A 19,532-nucleotide genomic window follows, 5' to 3' on the forward strand; every position below is an offset into this window, starting at 1 on the left:
ATGACGCATAACAATTTAACCTCACCTAGTAGCAAGCCACTTTGGGATAAATAAACTACTGCTAGAATTGCAACTGTTGAGAACCGTTGGATGTTCCTTTTGACAGATGTCCAATATGAGATTAGATGCACCAGGCTGACACAATGTTGATAATGAAAAACACAAGAAAATCATACAAATGATGCGTAAATTTCCATGTTTATTGACCTAAATATTTTTTTTATCAATGCATCATTCTAAGAATTAAATTAAAAATCTATCATTAACTTTGGGTAAATATAAGAACTTCTCTTACTTTTCCAGCAGATATTTACTCAACACAAAACTGCTCATAGTTGTTTGAAAGTGGAAACAAAAAGTAGTATGTTTGATTATTTTAAAAGAAAGTGAATTTGGACTAATACAAAGGTCCACAGATAACCACAGGGGTTAGATTACATTTTACACTCTTAAAAGAACAGATGAAAAGAATAAATTTATGCAAAAAAGAAAAGCAGAGAACATCAGTGGTATTCCAGTGAATGTGGATGACTGGCTAGCAGAAGGACTTGCAGTGCCAGTAAGAGCTGCAGTGCCAGTAACAGCTGCAGTGCCAGTCCCGACCCTGAAGGATCTAGATTCAGTGCTCACTTCATTCAGAATAAAGTACATTTTCAGGCCGATACCTAAAGACATGAAAATGCAAGTGTTTGTGTTAATCTTCTACCAGACTGTCAGAATACATGCACTTTATTGGGCAGTGAAGTCTAAAAATATGTATAAATCCGCATAATAAGGGTGGGACAGTGAAAAGAGGACACATACCCTCAGCACTGATGGAAAGGTCAGTGTAGTTCGCCCAGCAGCCATCAAAGGGGATGGTTGTGTTCCCCATAAGTCCCTCTATGTTGCTGCCACTGGAGTTTTTCAGTGATGCTGTAAGCATGAGCGATGTGATCCCCAAAGACACACAGTTTCCCTGCAGGGGAACCACAGATAGTGTTGGCCGACAGGCTGCTGAGGAAAACTAAATTCTAAATTCCTGCACCTTTCAGTTCCCCCACCTGCCGGATTGCTTCTGCTAGTGAAGTGCTCTTTAACTGTATTGTACTTTAATGGAAAGCCCTAGTTCATTTCTTAATTTTTATATGGCCTTTGCTTTAATTCTGCCCATTATTTCTGTATTTTTTTAATTCTGTAATGTTTTTGGTGGGGGTGGGTGAAGGACAGACAAAAATTTAAGAAAGAAATTATTTTTTGGTTCTTGAAACAGTATAATTTCCATGATAAATTGATGTTTAAAACTGTCTAACATCTGTCAACATTATGACTCGTGCTTACTTGAGGCAGGCTAATATGCCTTATTTGGACTGAAGTCTGCTGACCTGTACATCGATGGCCATGATGGAGGGCTGCTGAAGAAGGGGGCCATTAAACTCCCCAGCCTCAGGCTGCACCATCACCTTTAGTGAGTCCACTCTGGTCACAAAGAGCGCAGTGGGAGCCTCCCTGGTGACTTGCTGAGTGGCCACCTAACAAATGGGAATCCAGTGACAATCCTTCATCTATCTTTTCAGCTGAACACAAGAGTGCTGGAAGTTGATAGCTTCCTCTACTTCTAAAGGTGTTTTGAGAAATGACCAATACAGACCATAGCACTTAGTAACTTTCTAAAATGTTACTAGAAAAAATATTTAAAGCATAAAAGCCAAAAAAGTATCAACCACAAAATTAATTCATGCAATGGAGCAAACAGTGGAATTCAAGTTTTGTGTTCAAAGAAGGCATTTTCTGTTATACTTGATGCAGCTTTGTGTGAGTGTGTGCTTTTAATAAGTTAGGAATATAGATAGAATTAGTTGATATATAGTTTATAGAGCACTTTCAAAGTTTAGCTGCTGCTAAGTGGATGCTGCTTGTTTATTGCTCTGCATACGCACTTTAAACATCAAAACTCCTACACCGTCAAATTACACACAAAGGGGAGTCTTACCCAACCAGCCATCTTACCTCAGCCCAAGTTGGGTCAGAAGGTGGAGGATTTGGAGGAATGAACCCAAGAGCCCCAACGTTGATCCCAATTAATTTGCTTAGATTGCCAGAAGCAGAGGCTTGGCCCAAATTATTAGCAATGTTCATCAAATCCTTGTAGGCTTGCGCTTCTGTGAGCACATAATTCAGCTGTCATTATACAGTAGATTCTCATATTGTCAGTGAAGCCACTAAAATTTAAAGTGTTTAGTACAAATACTATACATTACATCCATATATAATTCTTGTTAACTAAAATTAAGTGAGGAAGATCGAGTCCGTCACAAAACAAAGCGTATTGGTAATCTAAAAAGCTTATACATTCAGCCCTCCATATCCACAGGAGCTTGATTCCAGGACCTTCTGCAGATCTCCAGATGCTATAAGCCCCTTATATAAAAAAGCACAGTATTTGCTTATAACCTACGCACATTCTCGCATATACAATAAATCTTCTCTAGATTACTTATAATACCTAATACACTGCAAATAACAAGGGAAAATACAGCCTTCACTCTAAAGACTCTGGATCATATACTGAATTATAACCAGCCTCTTTCATTATTAGCACAATAAAGCAGTTTGGGTAAACAACAAAGGACCAGATCTCTGGCATTCAGTCTCACCAGAACCGCAAACCAGAACGTTAGCAGTGGAAAAAAATGAATGAAGCCACGTTACTTTTTAGTCGCCCCAGCATCTAACTAAATACTATGACAGTCTACCCAAATTTCACTTTCAGTGTAGTGCTCAGAACATAGCAAATTCAGGTTTAGTTTTTGGAACTTTCTGATTTTTTTCTTGAATAATTTCAATCCACGGTTGTTTGAATCTGCAGATGCGTAACTGCAGATACGGAGTGCAAACTGTCGAAAGAAGCTAAGTAGAATGAGTGAGGTTATATTCATTGGGCCAATAAAATAGTCATTTTGGTTTTTTTTATTAGTTTCTTAGTATCTATTTCAGGTCAGGGCACAGCTAATGCGACAAAGTGGCAAAGCAAGCCCATTTACACATTGTCTTGGCATTATTTGAAGGAGAAAACTGGGATTCTTTCCTGCACAGGGTGTCCAACGGTCTTTAAAAAAGACTGAAAAAGCAATTCAGCAAAAATTACGGGCTTAAATGGCATTTAACGTCTAAAGTACGATTACCAGCTATTTAACCTGTATAACATTTGAGTACAGTACTGTATATAGCAACTTACTTTATTGTCCTGACTGATTCTGATGGTAACAAACATCAGTGCAATATTGCTAGTAAAATTCAAATGAAATTAACGAAACATAAGAAGTTGTAGAATTCAATCCTACAGACTGGTGCCTTCTTCATTTTTATAGAGAAGGCGTATAAAACAAAAGCTCTACATATTGTACAGTATTGTACAAATAATTTTTTTGGGGAAACTGCAATTTTTGTGCAGCTTACAATTGAGCTATTATCATAAACATTTGAAAATAGTATAGAGTAAAGAAGATTAAAAAACTATAATAACCCTTGTTAGATTTATCCAAAAATATCTGGGTTTGTAGCCTGTAGCAATGTAATGAGCAATTGTGTAGAATCACTACTCTCACCATTGGTTGTGTTGGTGGCTTGTTGTACAGGAGGTTGGCTAATCACCACCACCGCAGTCAAGCCAGTAGCCCGTCGTCTCCGTTGCTGGCCTTCACGTACTACCTTGGTGACCCGAATCATACTAGGAGAGATCTTTAGGAACAGGGCCAGGTTCTTCACCAGATTGTCACCAAAGAACTCCTCCTCTGTCATGGCAGGTAGCTGGAAGGAAATGAAGAGCAGCGGCGAGGTACGAATCTCCACAGGGGTGGAGCCTCTCACCAGGATGTTCAACATTTTGTAAGTACTCTCGAAGAAGTTTGACCCAGCAGCATCTGATTCTAGCTTTGGAATAAATTGTCCTGGAAGAAGTCAGAGAAGAAAGGTATTTCAGCACATCAGCCTTGTTTGGTTTCTCCCTAGTTGTCTCACTTCTACATTACAGCCATTCATCACAAACATTGCCTGGTAGTGGTTTTTAAACATCTTACCTTTGAAAGTGGGCTCCTTAAGAGTGAAGTCTGTTTTATCACTGTTCCAGATTGCGTTGGTAGGAGCAACCAAACTTTTGTTAACATAGACATCTAAACGTTGAGGTTTGGAGTAAAAAATAGCCACCCGGACAGCCTGTGTAAAGATTAATTCACCATCCTGATCATCATTATTCTCAAGTCCTACAACACAACAAAATTCTGCAAAATCTTTATTAAAACAAAAAAGTTTTTACATAATTGTATAATTTTCACATAGTAAGACTGAAAATGAAGGACACAGGGGTGGATCTGAGTCTGTGTCACACTGCTCTGCTCTTCAGGGTCTATATAGGGTCAGCTTGGTGTATTCAGGGCTTATTTTAGTTCTATGAAAGAAAGACTGTGGTGCCACAACATCACCTGCAGAACCCAGAAACCACAGCTGCTGCAGCCAAAATGCAGGTAGCTGCCAACTTCAGTCAGCACCAAAATTTCAGCACCATTGTTTCGAACCAGCTGTCAAAAGTCACCCTAACCCTCCTGGCCTGGCTTCCCCTAATGACCCCAGCTGGCACACATTTGGGAAGGCGCCAAAACTAAAACCCAGTGCAGTGTAGGCCATGCTGATGGCTGATGGCCATGCTGATGCCCATCAGATGGGCCCAAAGCCACACCCTGACTGAGATGAACAACTCTGCTGGACCTTCCAGACCATGCAGCCCTTCCACATTTCGTCCACCCTTGTTCTCGCTGTCCATAATAAACCTGCATGCTGGGAGCATTTTTTCTGAACTCATGTTTATCTGTATGCTTCTGTTCCTATACCTGCTACAGTGTACATGGATTTTTTTTGTGTCTGTGTTATGATATTTTTTTCAGAACTTTTTTATTCTTGATACTCAAAGACGACCATTTTTTTTTTTTGACCTGTGTATCTTTCCGGTAGTGAGGCACATTATTGTGTTATACCTTGCCACAGTTATTGTAACATTCAATTGCCTTAAGTGAAAGGAACTTACCCTTGAGTTGTCGGCATTGAGCAACATCAGACGCAGTTTCTGAGGTGAAGTGCTAGTGAAGAACACATCAAAGGACTTGTTTGTGGCCACAATGCTGTGAAACAGAGACACTCTCCTGCGGCATGTGTAGCCTGAACACCAGCCATGGTCCTGGGGACCTGTCCCAATAAACACATCAGTGGATGTTTTTTAAAATAACTTCACACTGGATGTTGTTTCTATATTTCAGCATTTACATTTGAAAACAAATCATATAACAGCATGGATAGTGATGCCATCAAAGTATTACAGTGTCTGTTTTCTAAATGCATGTTAATTATTTTCTGATTGTTCATTAAGACTAGATAGACTGTTTCTGTGTGAAAACACCAAACCGTTTAGTAGGTCCACATAGCGATCCCCCAGCAAAGCTACTGGAGACAGCCGTCTGGTCTCTGTGTCTGCGTCAAGACTCTCAATCGCCAGCATCTCATAATTCAGGCCAAAGCATTTGTAACTTTGCCATGCATTCATGTACGTGCAGCTAGAATCTCGGATGATTCCTGTATAGATTGGTCAAAACAGACTGGTCGTTATTTTTCTTCTCAGTGGTCAACTGTGAATAAATCATAAACATATGACTGTGAAACGGTTGACCAAAAATCAGAGACAAGGCACAGAAAGGAAAATGTGAGCCACTTGCCTTTATAGGGGGCAATTTGGTCCACTGGGATGCGACTCCCATTGAGGTAAGTGAGCATGACTTTGGGGATTCGGTAATCACCCAGGCCCCGGCGCTTGTCTCCATTCCACTCAAACTCAGACTGTGGCACCACGTGCCCAACAGCTCCCAGAAAGGAGCCGTCCAGGTCCTTGAGCAGAGCTTTCTTCTTGGCATCACAGTCCATGTCCAGACACTTGGCAGGATTGACCATCCTATTATGGAGAAAAAGGTTGGACTGCCCTGAGACAGTTTCAAGGTAGAGAATGATGATGAAGTGTACAGGAAAGAATCATATTCCTTCCCAAGCAGTGACACGACTGGCATCTTGTGAGCTTTTCCTGACCTCACATCTGGCCTGTGGATGAACACTTTTGCATCCTCTGTGCTGTCCACTACAGTCACCCTCTTAACCTGAAGTGGGTGCTGCATATCTTCATTCTTTGGGTTGGTCATGAAGATAACAGATGTTTGCTTAGAGCAAGTGCTTCCAAATCCCACAAACACCGTATCTAGAAACAGCAAATACACAATGTTCAGAATATTTAATTCCAAAACCGGACAAATCAAACCTCATGTTGAATAACTCTAAAGTCATAAAGGGAACTTTTGTTAAAGTAAAATTCCCAGCGATGTTCTGCTTTAGGCAGCTGTCAGAACAGAGAATAGGCAGACACTAACCAGTAACTGTCATGAGCCCACTGATAGCGTTGTAGCTCGTGATTCCATGATGAGGTTCCTCAGGTGCATGATTGTGATCTGATTCAAAAGTTGGCCAGCAGATTCCACTCCTTCCACCTGCCATGTTCACAGCCCCAAGGCAGTATTAAGACTTATTAGCATTAGAGATAAATAACATCAACAGGGATTGTTAACATCAAGAAAAATTTTATTACCGTTGTTTGGCCTGGGAGCTCTGTGTTCGGAGCTAAACTGGACATTAGCATCAGTGGATGGAAGAATCTCTGAGCAGTCCAGACTAGGGCTACTGCCAACAATCAGCGCATGCTAAAGGAAAAAACAGGTGGATTATCGCCTTGTCATCTTGTGAGAGGCTGTTACATCATTGGAGCTTCCATTTGAGGAACAAAGAAAGTTCTGGTTGTGCTCACCTGAATAAGAACTTTTTTGTTGGAATACTCATGTGAGACAGATGGAGGTGAGTAGATGATGGACATAACTCCCATTCCGTTGTCCACCAGTGTGACATTGGAGATCAGGACAGTCATGGAAGCCTGTCAAAGTTTAAAAATGCATATAAGATTATTAAACATAGATACATTTTCCATCCATCTTTCTGTTTATTATATCTGATTATTTAATTCACTAGCTCACTAGGAAACGGAAATCTATCAAATAAAACACAGGGCACAAGGCAGATTAAACCTGTGGAAACCATGTATCTGGGTAGACTTGGTTCCTGTGACTAACTTCAGCTTTTTATGGGTACAGTAAAATCCCGTTATAGTGGACTCGCTTATAACGGAATATCGTCTACAACGGACGAGGTCCGCTGGTCCCAACCGTGCGCCTTTACGAACATGCAGAAAACGCATTGGATGTAGCGGACTGGGCATACAGCAACTCTGGACATAACGGACCTTGGATATAATAGACTCTTTTGCCTGGTCCCTTGAAGATCGTTATAGCTGGATTTTACTGTATTCCTGACTGGGCTGGTGATGATACAAGTATGAGGTGTAAATTCCCAGGGAGAATTGTAATAAATTTTATTATCCATAATTCCTGTCTTGGTTTATACCGTGCATGGCCAACTTTCTTGATTAAAAAAGACATTGGTGATTATTGGTGAAATTGCCAGAATGGTTCAGCCCCACGTTATATTTTACCTGAACATAAATGCCATAGTCAAAGCTTCTCCACACAAAGAAATTCTGAATGAGGGAACAGAAAGGTAGCCCATCTTTGTTCATGTATACTCCATAAAGGCCTCCATGAGCTTCATTCTGCTGCCAAGTCTCCACTGCATTTGGCGTGCCTACAGAACCAGTCTATGTAAGTGATTTTGTTTGGACAAATGGCACTGAAGTTTTTTTTCATACATTTTATTAAGTATGAACCAAGTATGCTTTTGATGGACATTTTGTTGTACTGGTTGTCCTCCAAGATCACTGTTACCTGGGCAAGGTTCTCCGTTGATGCGATATGCCACTCTCTCATAACCAGCCACAATGTTATCTTGGAGAACCACATGCGTGCCTTCGTTTACCTGACCATGAAAGAACCACAAATAATCAGAGAACCTGAAAACAGGAGGACTGACAGCTACTGTGTGTTTGTTGCATATTATAGCTGGTTGTGAGTATAAACACACCCAAAAATTATGGTTTTGCTTTGGCTCCAGAGAGGCAAGTTATTCTGCACAACCCCAGGAAAAGCAGGGTAAAGAGAGAGATAAAAATTAGTGGCATCGTTTGTGTAGATTTTCAGTTTCTTCCTGTCGTGCACATTTCTGGTAAGTATTTTGGTTTTCTCTCATAGTGGGAAGGCAAACAGTTAAAATTGTAGTGTGTGTATGTGTGTGTGTGTGACCCTCTGCCTATACTGGATAAGCATATGGAAGGTGGATGGAGTTTCAATATGACTGACCTCAATAGCAGCATTCCAGTTGAAGTTAGTCTCCTCTCCTCTGTCCTGATAGGTTCCAGGCCACACGGACATCGTTACCAGGTTCCTCCGAACCCTGCAGTGTTTACCCCATACTCGAATGCCTTGTTCAAGAGAACAACAATCACAAGTTCAGTCGCATCAAAAATTCTATGTCCTTGGTTTTCATCAAATCAATTTTTGTGACACACCGTAATGATATGTATTCCCATGTTGAAGATAAGAGTGCTATCTACCTTCTCCAACTGTGAAATATATGATGTTGTCATCAATGCCTAAGCCATTGGTTCCAAACACACCAATAGCAGGAGAATAGCCGTGATGGAAGGAACAGCCCTGGATGTAGGACTCATTCGCTGCCACCTTTACAGAACAGGAGGCAGAAGTAAAAACCACAGCATTAGTTCGTCACAACTTCTGCTGCACAACATGAAGGGCTAAGTGAAGGCAATCAGCTTATGAGCAAACCTCTCCCAGGTTGAGGAAAGCCACAGAGTAGCGAGGGTCTTCGGGGTCTGGGTAGCCATACTGTCCACTTCGGTAGAACTCAACATTCCTAATCTGTGCTTGCCCTAAGACACCCACAAGAAAGAGCAGAGTAAAACCGCCCTTGAGGTTAAAAGCTAAGGAAAATCTTATCAGAAAACTGTTCCTTCTTGTTACTTTACTCATCTATCATAGTTTCCATCGCATCTGACAAAACCTTTCTTGATTGTCAACTTATTTTCATTTCAGATTGACTTTTTGTCATGCACCTGACAATTTGCATTCGTATTTACACAATTTGCTTGAATTGGTCGGATAGGGTAATAGTAATCAATTATCAGAACAAGAAAATTCATGATAGAAGCCCATTCTATCTCTAAGCCAATAAGCATAGCACCTCTGTATGTGATCCCTCCACTGGAGAAAGAGCCAACCAGCACTCTGCCTCCAAATGACTCCTTGGCCCAGCCTGGATATTCCTCACCGATGATCTTGATGTTCCTGCTCAGCAGGCCTACATCCCCAGCCAGAGTGTAGTTCTGCTTAGTTTCATAAACAGTGAAGTTTTCACCTATGGATGGGCCAGAAAAAAAAGCAACACTCATTAAGTGCTGCTAATGAGATACCAACCCTCTGATCTCTGTCCTGCAGAAGACTCACCACTATGATTGTAGAAAAGGGATTGGTTGAGTGTTAGTATCTTCCCAGTGGCTGAAATCGACAAAATCTTCCGGACCTCTGTGTGCCATGGGTTGTAGCTGGTGGTTGAGATGACAATCTCATCACCTGCCTAGGGCAGAATGGAGCACAGCAACATGCTACCTTAGCCATGACCAGATGGCATATGAAGTGCATTAGAATATGCATGAAGTTGCTGGTTCGGTACAGAAGATAATCACTCGTGTAATATTTCATTGCTTTGAAACAAGAAATGCCTGTAGTCACACAGGTGTAAACATGCTAACCTGCCAGTCCACAGCATCCTGCAGAGTGATGGTGCTGGTACCTGCTGGTGCCGTGCTGGCCAGCTTGGTACGGGACATATTGTGGGGCTTTCCATACAAGTCCAAGATCCCAAACACACCTGTAAAATAGTATCCAAACTCCAAAGTCAATAGTTAACAGATACATTTAAACTTTTCATCCAGGTTGACACTTGTAGTCATTCTAAAGTATCCATACCTATCACCTTGGCTCCCTGATTTAGGTCACTGGGTAAAGGCCACTCTGGAGTAAAGTGATTCCCTTTAAGGACTATGCTCAGTTCTCCCTTAAATGGATTGTCTGGCCACCCTGCAATGAGCCGTCCACCCTGCAAGACAGACTTAACTATAGGATTATATTAAGACAGACATGCAGGTAGCACAGTATTGGTAGCAGTGCTAACCTGAATAGAGATGTAGGTCACATTAATAATCAAATTTCTATACTGTCCTCCTGGGTTCAGTGTTTTGTTCATTGTGTCAGGGATTTCCAGAACTCCAAGCACCAAAATTTTGTTCAGTGATGGGATGTCAATATCCATGACCATCCAAATGGCTGTGCAAAAAGGCAGAAACAATAGAGATAAACAATAATAAATTCTTTACATAATCACATGCATTTTCACAGAAACACAAAACATTTTCATGAGAGCATTGCTATTAGAAATGTTAGCATAGGTTTTGTTACCTGAAGGAATAACAACATCGTCTCCATCAGTTGGAACTTTGAAATTGTTTTCTGGAGATGACTTCCAGAAAGTTTCATTGGACCACAAGCTACAGTCACATAAATAGAAATGACAGATTTAGAACAGCATCTCTTCTTACCTCTGTTATTTTAAAGGTTTTTTACTGCTCCTCCTAACATCATTTTCTTTCCATACTATTAATTTGCTGTGGAAACTCACATGAGGTTAGATTTGGAAGATTGTTGATGGTCGAGCCCTGGAGGAAGGGGGATGCCAGGGGAGCCAGGGATGCCAGGACTCGGTGCCACACAGCCCTTGTAGAAACAGTGCTCCACTTGGAAGTTGACTTGGATGTCTGCTACTTGTGGGTCAGCACTGCCACTCCTCCATTTGGGTGCCCCCTTTCCAGACACTGGATGTGAAAGAGTATAAGACTGAGACAAGACTACATGTGGGGATGTTCAACGGACCCCCTCCCAGAAACAGACAGGGGCAGGAAAATAGTTACATGCAGCCCACAGAACCATACATAGAGGTTGCATGGTTTGCCCAAAACCAAACTCCTGGCCTAAAAACACCGGTGAAGTTGCTGCACTTACCCATGTAGTAGAGACTCTTTGTGGTCTCATTGAAGTACCAGTCACCATGTACATTTCTGCTGAAATTCAAAGGAAGCACTGAAGCATTTCTCTTATCAACAATCTGGAACCTGTCGGGGATTTGGGTCAGATTATGATTGATAATGATGTAATCTTCTTCCTGAAGAGAGGAGGCAAGCAGAAATGGCAAACTGGTGTACTTGTGTTAAAGGTAAATATGTCAACCTGCATTTATTAATAATACACGCATTATATTAAGAGTTTCTGTTATGTCTGTTTCATGTTTTACCAGCAAAGAAATACAATAATAACACTGAAAGTTCCTTTACCTTGAACCCATAGAACATAGCACCATATGATATGTATGTGATGTAATCTGCATCTTTAAAGTAGCAGTTATACGTTTCTGAGTCAGGAAGCATTGCCAGCCAACCCCAATAGTGGGTGACCATGTATGTCAGAAACGTGAGTGAGGTTTTTCCTATAAGTAGTGCAGAGAATAAGAACAATTATTATTTCATTCATTCATTCACATGTACTGCCTGAAATAATGTGAAAAAAACCTCGAAATTATTAAAAAGCGTAAAATCTGCATGTCTTACCAAACGAGTTGGTAAGTATGAGCTCCTTATACCAGAGAGAGTAAGGCTGTGGGTAAGTGATGATGAGCCGGTGGAATCTGACCGTTTCATCACACACAGATGCCTGATAGGCAGCACTCCACTCCACTGAGACTGCGCAGTGGTCTGGGTCCAGTAGAGCACTGTGCGGCACAACCGTGTGACCAGTGCTTCCTGCCGAGGGAAAGTCCAGTGAGTCTGAGCCCGAACAAGACGAAATGCCAAATTTGTGTTTCCCCTCAATATTTCGAAAGACATTAAACTAAGGTATATATCCACTGACAATTCAATCACTTTATTGTAATAAAACAGTATTCAGGTATCCCCCGCTTTGTGAAAGTAGAGCGTTCCTATGAAACCTTTTGTGAGCCGTAATGGCATAAACTGAAGAAGCGATTACGACTTATTTATATGGGAGTGAAAAAATAACCTACCAAATCATACCAGAGAGTGTAACACGTAAAACTACAGTGTAGTTTCACCAGAATCAATAGTCATGTGTCGCGTAACAACAGGGATACATTATGAGAAATGCATCGTTAGGCAACTTCGCGTGACTATATATCTATAATTGGATTTCTTTCAGTCAGCAAAAACAGATCTTTCATAAAGACGAAGTGGCATAAAGCAAACATTTGTAAAGCAGGGGAAACCCGTGGCAAGTTAAATATACTATTTCAGCGTGAGGTCATTTGCAATACATACATTTAAAAAAAATAATTTTTCATTTTGTAATTAAACTTGAAATTACCATAAAATGTTTATTGTATGACTAAATATTTACATTTTAAAAAAAGTAATCCACGCTAATAAAATAAATGTTACACAGTAATGAGCCCAGCAGTGATGGATTATAGTCACTGCACTAGAATGCATGTTGACAGATGTGAAAGTGGGCTGGATTCAACATTCAGCTGATATTTCCTGTCAGTTTTCTCTTCATGTTGATATTAGATTGTATATTGTGATATTTTTAAATCTAACATCTCAACATTTGCACTTAATTTCTTATATTTGTTGCTTTACAAATTGTCACATGTATGTGGAAGGACTTTTAATCTCCACTGCATTGCCATAGACCCACGTTCAAACAGAATTGTTCAGTTTATGAAATAGACAATATAGAGGGAAACAATTCACCTTAGTCTTGTGTGTTGATCAAAATTGTAATTAAAGGTCTGGGTAGGGCCACAGAAGATTTTCAGATTTTAAAGTGGGCCACGGCATTCTTAAGTTATCGGTAAAAGATCAAGTAAACTTGAATAAGCTTGTTTCTGTAATTTCTGATTAGTGAGACAAGCGTGTTTTACTTCCTGACCTATTAAGACAAATGTTTAAATGTCATATATCACGCATTGTTTTTTCTGATATCTAAGCATTCCACTGTCATAGTCTGTACTCAAAGCTGCTCCATGATTTCTTTTTATTTTGTATGAGATTCCATTATTTAGAAAGTGGTATCGTATGTAGCTGGGTATGCTGGTTACAGTGTACTTGGGGATGATGATATTGACATGCATCTGTAGAATGATTTTATTATTATTTTTGTTATATTATTATTTTAAATGTATAGCCTTTATATAAGATCATGAAGATATATTGCTAATTTTTTAGTTGCTTCTCACATATTGTTTTTAGCAGGACTACTAATGTAAAAGGCATGCTGGACCCCACGTGACCCTGGATAGGATAATCGTATACAGTTTATAGATTGTCAGTTTCATCCTGAACTGCTTGTAAATTCATTGTTTTCACCATGGTCTGTGCATCAATGTCATTGTGAAGGAATCTTTTTGAGTGGTAGGTCTTCAATGGCAACACTACCAACACTTTCTGTTTTATTCATCACTTCATGACAAATTTTCTGACTAATATTTGTTGTGAAATGGTGGCAGAGACTGATGGAGTTCACCTGTGAGAGAGCCATCCATGTCGATGAGGGCCACCTCATGCTCCCACTTGAAGGCCGCCTTTTTGGGACAGGTGTGGAACTGGATTCCACTGAACCTGGAACTCCAGCCTCCGCAGTGGTCAGTGCAGACTCCAGTAACTATTGCCACTGCGATGGCAGCGCAGGACGGGCGGTCAAAGTTCACAAAAGCTGTGGACATGACGCTCATGCCATCGTCCAATGGCAGGGTGATCCCTTGAGCAGTGCAATATTTAGAGCCGAGACCCAGCACATCGACGTGGCCCACAATAGTGCTGTTCATCACCAATGCCCCACCGTCCTTTCCCCAGCCTCTGATAGTCCAGGGCATGATGCGCTTGCACTCAATTCCAGCTACCTCATTGTTGACCATCATAAAATCACTGAATTGAACTGCACCCACATTTACCCACTCTGCTCCCTTCTCACAGTTCCAAGTAGTCAGTGATCTGAAGAGGGCAGGCTGTGGATCTGATGAATAGCACATGCCATACCTAGTAGGGTAGTACTCCTCAAAGATCCAGAGGCCAAACCAGCCTTGGGAGTGGACAGTATTGTTGAAGAACTCTCCAAGTGGCACTCTCTTTGGACAGATACTGGGGTTATATGATGGGGTATCGGGGTTATCATGCATTCGATACCAGAATCCAAAGTGGGTTCCACCAGCAGCAGCATTGTGCCTGATAATGTTGTTGGGGTTAGTGACCCAATAAGCGGCTGGGGTGATGTCGTCATTGAGCAGGCTGGTGCTTTGCTTGACAAACACAGCCAGGTTATACTGCAGGATGTTACCAGTCTCTATGCCATCCTCGATGAAGAAGCCTCCTCCCATAATGTCATAGATGACATTGTGCTCTACTAACAGATTGTGGGTATTTTGGATGGAGATAGCCCGGTTATAAGCCTGGTGAATGGAACAGCCACGAATGTATGATTTTTGATGAACATCTCCCACCAGGTGCCAATGGATGGGGCTTCGCCCGAGCTGGAATGCTTGGCCAACATGAAAGACCTGAGAACAGAATAAATATAATAAGCATGAGGTCCTGCATTGCAGTTCACATTTAATGAATAAGACTAATGCTGCTTTTCCACTGCCACCAAGAACCAAGCCATACCCAAGCTGAACAATAAATAGATGGTTTTCTATTGTAAATTATGCAAGCTGTGCCCGACTAGTACCCGTGCTGATATGGGCCTGTTTACTAACAGAGCTGAAAGCATGACTAAACCAAGATCTTTGTGTCACCACCATCTGATTGGTCAAAATGCACTAAATTATTCATTGTTAGTAGTATTGCACATTGTAATCCTAATAACTCAGAACTTGAAAATTTCCAACCTCTTACTTGAAAAAGTAGGACCAAACGGCTGATGTGAGTGGATTCGTAATGCAAATTTACACAAGCAAATGCTGATTCTGCTAGTTTGATGCTGACATAACACGTAATTCTGACAGATGTGTTAGAGGAATTTAGTACATAGTAAATCATGATGTACACTGTGTGGACAGTATACAGTATATGCATCTCTTTGGTTTCACGTCACTGTCACTCTCCAAACCTGTTAACGCCTTTACCAAGCTGACCCTTCTGCAGTAGAAAATCGAAGCAAGCTGGAACTGAGCTGTAACTAGTGTCTCTTTGTTGTACAGGTCGGTATGGCCTGGTTCCTGTATGCCAGTGGAAAACCACCATATCGTGCACTATTAGATAAAACAGGCTGTTCCATCTATCAATCCATGAATTCATCCATTTTCCACCGTTTATGTGGGTCCCAGTCACGAAGGGTGCAGTCTGAGCAGAGATGCCCAGACCTCCCTCTCTCAAGCTACCTCCTCCAGCTCTTCCAGGGAATACCCTGGCCCTTCCAATCCAGCCGAGAGATATAATCTCTCCAGCAAATCCATGTCCCTAAAGCGTACTGTATATTGGTAGATGATGATTGGTCCACCAAGGCCCCTGCCTTTGACTGCTACCCGATTCACAATGCATGGGACCCTTATCGCTCTTCCTGCTGGTGGTGGGCTCACATGAAAATGGTCCCACATGGTTCAATTGGGCTGTGCCTGGCCAGGCCCCATATGTCAAGGCCTGTCCATCAGGCACTCGCTGACAAGCTCCCCCCCAGGCATGGCTCCTAGGCAGGGTCCCAGCATTGCTTTCCTGGGAAAGGATTCTGGTTCCTTGTTTTGTACCTCAAAGTTGAATTACCCTGGTCCTTTGCCATGGGAGACACTACCAGGGGCAATTGCCCCTGACAACATTTAATGATAAACCTGTGACTGATCACATAATTAGGACATGTAAGCCAGCAAGGTGGTGATTCATAGAGGCTGTAACAACAGACCCAAAAATCAACTCATATTTTCAGTTCTCTCATTGATAATATGTGAAACTGAAGTTGTTTTATATATCAGTTCAGTTGATGATTTACCTCAACATACTCAAGTCTTCCAATTGCCAAATTCTGGTCTGGCTTTGGGGCATGGAACATAATGCAGCCCCCAAACTGGTTACTTCCTATTTCTTCCCCAAACCTTCCTTGGAAGCAGGTCTGGGTTGCAAATTCCCCTGTAGTAAGAAAAAAAAAGCTTTTTGGACCAACAAAAATGGAATGAGACCGTGGGGCAGATGTACGTACTTTAGGGAGTGCAGCGTAAACAGTGCCTTGGCCGGTCCTCAGATAGCACAAGCCATACCCTTTCATTTAAAATCGCATGTATGAAACCTGCAGCTGATCACATAATCAGTGGATGTCATTGCCCTCACTTGGCCAGTCCACAGATAGCACACGCTGTGCTGTGTCATTAAAGGTCGGACATAGTAAACCTATGGCTGATTGCATGATTGGGGCAGGTCAGACTCCCAGCATCCTAGTTCTTAGTACTATTCCTTCCGGATATTTCCCTATTTACAAACACGTTAGTACATCTGCCCATGTTTTTTGTTTTAATGTTTTTAATTAGGGAAGACATAATATAAATAAATCACATAATGGAGAAGATTATAATAAGCTGCTCATTCTAAGGAGCTCTGCTTATTACCTATGTCAAATCCATCTGGACAGGCCTCTATCTTATCATTCCATTCGATGTTGTTGGAGCCTCTGATGACAATGTTTCTGGTGAGGAGGCCCACTTCAGCCCTCCCCTCAAACACCTTTCCATTGGGTAGTGTGACGCTCACCCCGAGGTGAGTGTACTTAAGAGGCTGCGATAGGTTCAGGGTCCTTCCATTGTCCAACACCGAAGCTATTGTTAGCATCTCATTTTCCATCTGGCTGTGCCTAGTTCATAAAAAGTGAAAGGTTGAGAAGAATAGTGAAAACATTAAGATAAATAATAAACTTGTCCTTTCTAGTTAAACTGGAACATGTAAGGTTAACTTAAATATTAGGCAAAGTACGCTTCTTCTTTGTAATCACCCAAGAAAAAAAAATGATAGCTACCTGTCACCAGTTGAAGCAATGGCAATCTGGTCCCCAGCTTTCCATGTCACTGCCTGCTTCAGAGTCAGAGTGGAAGAGCCAGCGGGAGCCGTCTCATTCAAATGCGTCCAAGTGGTGGGAATTGGAATACCTAGGACAGCACGGTCATGCTCTTCATGACAATTATCACCAACAGCCATTAATGTTTCTGACATTTAACCTGATACTCTGGCATGAATTAAAATGCAAAATGGCATTTGCGATATGTCTATTCAAACCAGCATTGAATATTAAAAGGAGAAATGGCTACCACAATGCATACACATTCATAAATCGAGTAACTAGCTGACGTAACATTTTACTTAGTGCTACACTCCACTGAAATATGTATATATATTACGCAACAGAATGTGCATAAGAAGGTATTATCACAGTAACCAAATGTGTTGTTCTTAAGTGAAACAGAGGCAAACATATCTATTGTAAAGAAAATATTCAGTTGGGGTGGGGGTGTTGTCCAAGGTAGGAAAGGGGTCCAGACACACCATGCAGGTCCAGTACTCCCTGGCGGACCCCCAGGGTCTTGCTGCCATAGATGGGCAGCTCCTGAGAGCGCAGGTGCCCATGCAGCGTGATAATGGCCTTGTGCTGGAACGGTGCAGCCTCCGTGCCTATCTGTTTTTACAGGAAAACTGGGTTTTACTATGTGGACTGTTTCCTTCTCGGAACCAACATGCCTGCTAAATGGACTTAAATCTGGTACCTGAAGGACTCCTCCATCTGTTAGCAGGATATTCTCTGCTTGTAGCTCAATATCTATTTCATCAAACACCAGGGTCCCACCTAAACACAAAATCCAGAGGCACTTACAGAGAATTATGTAATTTAATTATATGGATCCAAATACTTGGAAACATAATGAATTATCCAACTATATCAATGAGCAGTGTAAAATACATTTTGAATATAATTTAAATTGCCCACATAATGGTTTGAACCAACTAAAAACACTGGTGGACATGCATGGAATGGCTGTACCCTGAATCAGGAGCATCTTCAGCACAGGGGTAGTCATATCCAGCAGGATGGTCTGACCCTTTGTAATGACTACAAACATGCCTGTTTCTGGGGGAGACTGGCCTCCCCATGTATACGTGGAGGACCAGACATCAATGTAAAAGAAATCGGCATTGCCCTGTATATAGACAGAGTTAAGCAGATTACAGTTAATTCTCAGATATAGGAATTCAAATCTGTACAGTGCCATTCGCAATACAGTGTCCACAAGGATTACTGAAAAAGTTTTACTTAACAGCAGTCCCGAAACCAATAAACACTGTCATTATTAGAAATGCACGAATTCCTAAAAAGTACAAGTGAAAAAACAGAAGGTGAAGCACATAAGATGTTAAGGGTTAATGTTAATGTCAAGGACACATGATGAGCACTGACCGTCTTTGCAATGCCTCTGTTCCCAATGCTGATGCGGACCATGGCTTTCTGGGACTGTGGCTGAGCATTTGTGATGCAGATGATGTGGGTGCTGTTGGTAGACTCAACGTCACACACAGATCCAGCAATGGTCACGCTTACCTCACTGATGTTCATGCTGTGGGAAGAAGAGTGGAAGAGTGTTTTTTTAACGGAGCCTTATTGAAAAAATACCTCTTGCCATATTACAATGAAGCCCACTAAGGGGACACAAGGAATAAATTCAGGATTTATAAAGACGAAGTGTAACTTGAGGACAGCTTAATCATCCAATAGCATACGTTTATATAGGTTTTGAAAATGGTCTGTGGTTTGGATAATCAGGGATGACAATGAATATTTATATTTGCATTATTTGAGTTCTGTAGGCAACCTGAAATTGGAACCGGTGATTGTGAGCTTTGTGCCTCCAGCAGTTCCTCCTCTATGAGGGGAGACTGTTGTTATAAACGGTGTAAGACTGGTGTTGTAGGAGAAGGCATCCACTATTTTCACTGAGCTGTTGCCATTCTGCACCTCGACTGTGCAAAATTGTTGTAGTGCTGTACCTGTAATTAAAGGTCAGAAAAATGGGTGTTCAGTCTCATATTCATTTTATTCATTGGGAACTTTGACTTTGATGATATTTCATCCAAGTTCTACAGTTACCCTCAATGCTTTACTGCCATGATTACTGTATCACTAAACGTACTGTAGATAAAGCAAAAAAAACACAGGAACACAGGAACATTCACACGCTGAATTTGATCGAGAGGTACTGTGAGACTGACAGCAATTCATGGGTATCAGCATCCCAGTAGGTCTGTTTGCCTTAGTTTCAGCCCATCAGATAAGTGTCTCAAGCTGCACAAGTTTTAGCAGGTCTGTTTTGTTCTGTCGTGTTCCGAGTTTTTGGTTGAGTCGCGGCTAGATTTTTCT

The 19,532-nt window shown here is 41.4% G+C and overlaps 1 protein-coding gene across 1 annotated transcript in view; it reads right to left on the reverse strand.

Annotated features, from left to right (window-relative positions):
- Positions 1–212: 212 nt before the first annotated feature.
- The window catches only part of pkhd1l1.1 (PKHD1 like 1, tandem duplicate 1), a 39,384-nt gene continuing 20,064 nt past the window's right edge, over positions 213–19,532 (reverse strand). Inside the window, exons 39-75 of the mRNA XM_072706020.1 lie at positions 18,988–19,162; positions 18,576–18,732; positions 18,162–18,318; positions 17,887–17,966; positions 17,669–17,798; positions 17,145–17,274; positions 16,741–16,982; positions 16,131–16,267; positions 13,677–14,706; positions 11,747–11,938; positions 11,474–11,625; positions 11,145–11,304; positions 10,765–10,957; positions 10,545–10,633; positions 10,261–10,412; positions 10,056–10,185; positions 9,839–9,957; positions 9,534–9,663; positions 9,271–9,444; positions 8,856–8,959; positions 8,624–8,750; positions 8,370–8,491; positions 7,899–7,989; positions 7,610–7,758; positions 6,872–6,994; positions 6,656–6,767; positions 6,441–6,557; positions 6,106–6,271; positions 5,742–5,974; positions 5,434–5,601; positions 5,060–5,217; positions 4,059–4,194; positions 3,588–3,929; positions 1,990–2,141; positions 1,365–1,511; positions 805–958; positions 213–665 (exon numbers count right to left, since the gene is read on the reverse strand). Of these exons, the coding sequence (XP_072562121.1) occupies positions 442–665; positions 805–958; positions 1,365–1,511; positions 1,990–2,141; positions 3,588–3,929; positions 4,059–4,194; positions 5,060–5,217; positions 5,434–5,601; positions 5,742–5,974; positions 6,106–6,271; positions 6,441–6,557; positions 6,656–6,767; positions 6,872–6,994; positions 7,610–7,758; positions 7,899–7,989; positions 8,370–8,491; positions 8,624–8,750; positions 8,856–8,959; positions 9,271–9,444; positions 9,534–9,663; positions 9,839–9,957; positions 10,056–10,185; positions 10,261–10,412; positions 10,545–10,633; positions 10,765–10,957; positions 11,145–11,304; positions 11,474–11,625; positions 11,747–11,938; positions 13,677–14,706; positions 16,131–16,267; positions 16,741–16,982; positions 17,145–17,274; positions 17,669–17,798; positions 17,887–17,966; positions 18,162–18,318; positions 18,576–18,732; positions 18,988–19,162 (6,554 nt within the window). The 3' untranslated portion in view covers positions 213–441. The remainder of the gene's footprint in view (positions 666–804; positions 959–1,364; positions 1,512–1,989; positions 2,142–3,587; positions 3,930–4,058; positions 4,195–5,059; positions 5,218–5,433; positions 5,602–5,741; positions 5,975–6,105; positions 6,272–6,440; positions 6,558–6,655; positions 6,768–6,871; positions 6,995–7,609; positions 7,759–7,898; positions 7,990–8,369; positions 8,492–8,623; positions 8,751–8,855; positions 8,960–9,270; positions 9,445–9,533; positions 9,664–9,838; positions 9,958–10,055; positions 10,186–10,260; positions 10,413–10,544; positions 10,634–10,764; positions 10,958–11,144; positions 11,305–11,473; positions 11,626–11,746; positions 11,939–13,676; positions 14,707–16,130; positions 16,268–16,740; positions 16,983–17,144; positions 17,275–17,668; positions 17,799–17,886; positions 17,967–18,161; positions 18,319–18,575; positions 18,733–18,987; positions 19,163–19,532) is intronic.

The sequence above is a fragment of the Paramormyrops kingsleyae genome, chromosome 23 (genome assembly GCF_048594095.1).
Source record: "Paramormyrops kingsleyae isolate MSU_618 chromosome 23, PKINGS_0.4, whole genome shotgun sequence".
NCBI classification, from domain to species: Eukaryota; Metazoa; Chordata; class Actinopteri; order Osteoglossiformes; family Mormyridae; genus Paramormyrops; species Paramormyrops kingsleyae.